Genomic DNA, 6,219 nt, shown 5'->3' with positions numbered 1-6,219 from the left:
GCAAAAGTGCAGATTCAACTAGTTTTCGTGCGTCAGTAGCCCCCGGGTCTTGCACATTTGACTTTGCAGCAATTGGAACCATCAATAAAATATTCAATTCGGAGAATTGATGTCCCTCCCCTCCCCAACCCCCGACACACACACACACACCCCGCCTCCCTCTAGTTTAATGAATGGAAGTTTAAAGCTGATCGCGGTAGTGTGTTGGTGACAGCCGGTACTGAGGGACTGCACGGATGCGGAAGGATGCAGTGCTGCAAGGGCCGCCTGCTGGGCATCTCGGTGGCCGTAGCCCACGGTGTGTTCTCCGGCTCCCTGAACATCCTGTTGAAGCTGCTGATCTCTCGCTACAATTTTCACTTCCTGACGCTGGTGCAGTGCCTGACCAGCAGCACCGCCGCTCTGAGCCTGGAGCTGCTCCGCAGGCTCGGCAGGATCGACGTGCCCCCCTTCAGCCTGAGTCTGGCCAAAGTGTTCGCCGGGGTCACGCTGCTGTCCACGCTGCAGTCCTGCTTGACCCTGTGGTCCCTCCGGGGCCTCAGCCTACCCATGTACGTTGTTTTCAAGCGCTGCCTACCTCTGGTCACTTTAACCATTGGGGTGTTTGTCCTGAAGAATGGTGTTCCCTCCCTCGGTGTGTGTGCAGCGGTCTTTCTAACGACCTGTGGAGCTGCTTTAGCAGGTCAGTATCAGTCCGTATTCTCTCCTGCCACCCCATCCCCACCCAATGGCCACTGCAGTTTGCACATTGTTTTGTTTTGGTTTTTACTCGTGTGAGTGAATTAAAAATGAGCAAAGATTTATTGGCAACCGGCGCTATGGCTGAGGATGAATTGCACCAAACTTTCCCATTGGTTACACAATGTGTCGGAAAATGCCAGCGATTGCACTTCGCTATTATCCCCCGGGGGTCAATAACCCGGGAGCAGTGTGACCTGAAACCGGACAATGAAGATTGTGTTCCAAGAGAAATTTAACTATTTCCAAACTCTTATAGTTTTAAAAGTCAACATCATCTTTAGAAAAGAGTTTCCAAATCAACCCGTTCCGAGACGTTACAAAGATACAGTGGCCCTAGTCCCAACGGACTTTAGGGATATCTCACTGGGGAGAAATGTCTGCTAGTGATTTCACCTGAAGGTCATCACTCCTCAGGCCAGGGGAGAGGTTCAGGAAGGCAGTCTTTCCACTGGGATGGGAATTGAACCCACCCATTAGCTGTCCAGTCATCTGCCCACTAGATATGTTACTGCACACCTCTGGAGCAGATGGGATGAGAAACTCGGTGTCCTGGCTCAGAGGTGGGGACACTAGCAGTCAGCCTCAAGGACCTATACTATAGACTGTCCATCAATAACCTATACTACAGACTGTCCATCAAGGACCTATACTATAGACCAGGGTCTAGGTTAGAGTAGTGCTGGAAAAGTACAGCAGGTCAGGCAGTATCCGAGGAGCAGGAAAATCGACGTTTCGGGCAAAAGCCCTTCATCAAGAATAGAGGCAGGGTGCCTGCAGAGTGGAGAGATAAATGCGAGGGGAGTGGGAGTGGGGAGAAAGTAGCATAGAGTACAATAGGTGAATGGGGGCTGGGCTCTGGTTTCCAGCATCTGCAGTCCTTGTTTTACCTATACTGTAGACTGTCCATCAATAACCTATACTATAGGCTCTCCATCAGTCTAGCCCCTCACTGTGATCAAAGGTTTGAATATATGACAAACCGCTTCCTAACTTTCTCTCGTTCCGGTGTTACTTCTCCCCAAGTCCCTGGCGCCCACATGCCTGCTGTTGGTTCTCAGGAGTTGGTGTGTTGTGTTTTCCAGGAGTTGGTGATCTCTCGGGGGATCCGGTGGGTTATGTGACCGGGATCCTGGCAGTGCTGGTGCATGCTGCCTATCTGGTGGTGATCCAGAAGACCGGCCATGAGCATCCGTATGGCCCCCTGACTGCCCAGTACGCAATCGCCATCAGCGCCTCGCCCGTGCTGCTGCTCTGCAGCTTTGCCAGCCTGGATGCCATCAAGATCTGGTCGTACCCGCCCTGGCACGATGCCACGTTCAGCTGTGTGTTCGCCTCCTGCATTCTGATTGGCTGCCTCATGAACTTCACCACCCTGCACTGCACTTACCTCAACTCGGCGGTGACCACCAGCTTCGTCGGCGTGGTCAAGAGCATTGTCACCATCACGGTGGGCATGCTGGCATTCCGGGACGTGGCGCCCACCTCCCTGTTCATTGCCGGCGTGGTGGTTAACACTGTGGGCTCAGTCACCTATTGCATCGTCAAGTTCTTCGAGACGAGGCAACAAGCCAAGTATGAAGACCTGGAGGAGCTGGATAAGGAGGACGAGGAAGGTTTAACCGAGTCTCCCAGCGTCACCCCTCAAATGCATGAACTGCAGGAAGATGCCAACGCACGGGCAATGCCCAATGGAAGCCTGCAGGCTGACCACAACCCACTGACTGAAAATTATATCGGGGTCTGGAGGCTATTGAGACGCCTGCAACTTTTCCGGAAGGATCCTCCAGTTCAGGAATCTCAATAAATCCCAACCTTTCCTTAGATTTGGGAATAGCCGAGACAGGTTAATATAGTGTAACAGTTCTCACTCCTACTCCCCACCAGACCAATTTAAGGATTACATTGCCAGAATTTCGCTTTCAGGAGTGAAAATGGATTTGTGGGGAATATATTGCCCTGAGTGTGGGCTGTTTCTTTTTCTGGTAACACGGTAAACCCGGGGGTGGTTAAAATTCTGCAAAGCGGATGTCACCCCAAACAGCGAGGAATCTTCCCTGCTGCTCTCTATCTCGAGAGCTGCTCAAAGCAAAACTAACAAAGATAAAAAATCCGAGGTGCATACTCGGCACCTACACCACACAGACTGAACAGGAAGGAAGGGTAGCTCACCATCACCTTCTCTAGAGCAACTAACCATGGGTGGTAAATCTTAGCCTATCCAGCGCCCCCTGAAAACAATAGGAAACAGATATTAGTGAATTGTGGGTGCACAGGAATGATTATAAACCCATACCCTCATTCTGAGATTCGGTGATGATTACATTATTCGGTGCAATCTGAACTCCGATGTGAAGAGAGTCTGGCCATCTCATGACAGACTCTCCAAGCTGTCAGTAATATTTCAAACTCCCTCTAGAAATTACTTTAGAGGCAGATTAAAAGCGTTCATTCAAATAAAAAGTACTCCTTTTGCTCATTTGCTGCGCCCTCTCATCTGGTTGAAATTACCTGGAAATCACCTTTAGGATTTGCCCTTTGAAGGAGAAAGGTTAACCTGATGTTCTCACTTTACAAGTAATTGGCACGTGCTTTCCCGCCATGTCCACATCGATGCCGCAACATCCTGACGGTCGCTGTGCCTCTCCTTTTGTAGACATGGTTGGGGAGGAATAGAGCCAGAGATTATCTAGAAGCAGCTGAAGTATTCCCTTCTGACTGCAATGTCTCCCTGTCTCTAATCGAGTGTCAAATCCACCTCAATCGGCCAAATAAACCTCCTCACCAAATCTGTCCTGAATTTGGAGAGATGCTATTTTGGAGATTATCAGGTCCAAGAAAAGTAAGTTTGAAGAAAAAAGTCGAAGAGATTTCATTCATAAACACGCCCATGCTGTAACCTGCATGCAGATGTGAATGAATGAACGAATGAATACGTGGCAAGTGAGTGAGGCTGAGGTCTTCACACATTGAGTTACTTATACACCTGAGTTTAGTCAAGTGGAAATGGAAGCGATATCAGGCCTGAGAGAGATCTAAGCAAAAGTACTCTGGGTGTCACCGTGCACGATATTAATATTAAGGTCAGCTTTTACCAAATGGTGTGATTAATATGTGGGTTCTAAATTGTATTTTTTCAACCGTCAATTTCACGTCAATCTGAGAGATTGAGACCTGTGCCGCGATGCTGTTAGCAATTCACAAGTTACCTCTGGTGCTAAGTTATTGCACTCAGATGAGAATGTTCTCTTTTTAAATGCGATATTATTGAAGATTTTTTTAAATACATGTTTTCGTTCTTTTTTTCTAATACTTTCTGTCGGATGTTGGTGTACGTTATCCTTGACATGTGCGGTAATATAAATCGAATCTGAGCCACAGCTGAAATCTCCTGTCACTGGCTGCGTCAGATTCATTGGTCTTTGTGGAAAAGAATAAAATCTATTGATGTTTTGCACAGCCACTTTTTGGGTCAGGCTTCCTCTGTCAACAATTTTATGAAAAAGTCGCAGTCATTACATTTTTTTTTCTATCTTTAATCTTTTGAGATTCTTTGACTAGCTAATATCCTAGATTCCTGCTGTTGCGTGCTATCCTTGAATTTCGGGCTCTGAGATTGGAAAACTCTCTCGGAACCTGCCACATTATTGCAGACTTCCACATTTGATAAGATTTTGAAGATCCAAATTCGGGAGTTGGATACAACAGCACAGGAATGAAAAAAGTTGTGAAGGGAAGTCTGTTGATTTAAACTTGTTGCAGGGATATGAGTTTTGCTACCAAGGCCAACATTACTTTTGAGAAGGTGATGGTCAGCTGGGGCTGTGGGGACACCCATACTGCTGCTACAGAAGGAGTTCCAGGATTTTCGACCCAGTGACAATCAAAGAATGGTTCTCAGTAAAGATGGTTTGTGTCTCAAAGGGATACTTGCAGATGGTGGTGTTTTTATATTGTCCTTTTATTTGGCATAGACCATGAATTGACACATGCTGTCAATGGAAAGTTGCAAGGTCTCTGCTGTGCATCTTGAAGGGGGGACTGTGGTGCATAATGGTCACTTCAGTGGCCTTGTAATCCAGAGGCCAAAGCTAATGAATTCAAATCCCATCATGTCAGATGGTAAATTTAATTTCAATTAATAATCCAGGATGTAAAGCAAGTCTCAGTTATAATACATGAAACTATTACCACTTGATGCAAAAATCCATCTGATTTATTAATACCTTTAAGAAAGAAAATTGGTTAACCTTACCAAGTCTAGCATGCGTATGATTCTAAACTCAAAACAATGTGCTTGTCTCTTCCCTCTGAAATATCCTAGCAAACCATTCCATCAAAACAAAAGGATGTCTTAAAGGAATTCAACTAGATTGGCCACTCAGCATCGACCAGGACAGAAGAAACAACAAGGGAAAATCAGAAACAACCCTAGCCATCTCTGAATATTTCCTGTCCCACTCAGACAGATATATCAGGCAGGCTTGGTAGCAGCACTATTAACCAGATTGACCACGTCGTAAAGTAAATAACCGGTAGAGCAGGGGACTAAAATACATTGATTCATCCTTGCAACCTAACAGTTGCAAATGCATCTGTCCATGATAATAATTGACGGAGTGGCAACCACACAATTCTTGTGGAGATGAAGGCCTGCTCTCAGACTGAGAACACATCCCCATGTGTGTCACCATCATGATTTTAGATGCGACGAACCTCTCACAGATGCTGGGCATCTCATTATTGGCTGTAGGCCCTCAGTAACAGCAGAATTGTATTCAGCCACTGTCTGCACCTTCACAGCCTGGGATATTCCTGCTCCACAATTACCAACAATCCAAAGGGATGAATCCTTATTCAAGGAAGAGGGCATACCTAAAAATGAGAATCAACCTGGTAAAGGAACAACACAGGATTACCTGCACGACATACAGCAGAGGCAGCACTCATAAAGCTAAGTGATCTGACAAACAATGGACCATGTCTAAGTTCCACAAAAGTTGTGGCCATTGCAAATTGTTGGGAGGATGGTGTTGAACTTCAAGAGAACTTTGACAAATTGATGGAACGGGTGAATCATATGGATGAAATAAAATGCAAAACAGTGTGCAATCTAATGGGAGTATGGGAGCAGAATGACCTTGATGCATATGTGTATAAATCATTAAAGGTGGCAGGATAGGATGAGAGAGAGCAGCTAATAAAGTATGCTATATCCTAAGCTTTATTATTGGGCAAAGGAAGTAGCACTTATATTATACTACATACAAATTCAGTCTCAATGGAATAGTGTGTCCATTTACAGGCACAGTGCTTCAGAAAGGATGTGAATGCGGTTGGAAGAATACAGAAAAGACTGAAGAAAATAATTAAGTTATTCATGTCAACAGACATGACACTGGGACATTAAAGTCATAGTCATTGTGTCATAGAGCTGTACAGCATGGAAACAGACCCTTCGGTCCAACTCATCCATGTAGA

At 45.9% G+C, this 6,219-nt stretch overlaps 1 protein-coding gene across 1 annotated transcript; it reads left to right on the top strand.

Moving 5' to 3' along the window:
* The first annotated feature begins 239 nt into the window (after positions 1-239).
* Positions 240-4,201, top strand: LOC122548663 (solute carrier family 35 member D3). The gene is made up of 2 exons (XM_043687496.1): positions 240-682; positions 1,824-4,201. Exons 1-2 carry the CDS (start codon positions 247-249, stop codon positions 2,543-2,545), a joined length of 1,158 nt encoding a protein of 385 aa, XP_043543431.1. The 5' UTR covers positions 240-246; the 3' UTR covers positions 2,546-4,201.
* The last annotated feature ends 2,018 nt before the right edge of the window (positions 4,202-6,219 follow it).

Source organism: Chiloscyllium plagiosum, chromosome 3 (genome assembly GCF_004010195.1).
Source record: "Chiloscyllium plagiosum isolate BGI_BamShark_2017 chromosome 3, ASM401019v2, whole genome shotgun sequence".
NCBI classification, from domain to species: domain Eukaryota; kingdom Metazoa; phylum Chordata; class Chondrichthyes; order Orectolobiformes; family Hemiscylliidae; genus Chiloscyllium; species Chiloscyllium plagiosum.
Note: the sequence above shows the minus strand (reverse complement) of the source record. Positions and strands in the feature narration are given on the sequence as shown.

Excerpts from the sequence above, each read along its gene's own strand:
- LOC122548663 (XM_043687496.1), top strand. The coding sequence starts at position 247 with ATGCAGTGCTGCAAGGGCCGCCTGCTGGGCATCTCGGTGGCCGTAGCC. Across the intron at positions 683-1,823 it reads CTGTGGAGCTGCTTTAGCAG|GAGTTGGTGATCTCTCGGGG; the intron begins GTCAGTATCAGT and ends TGTGTTTTCCAG.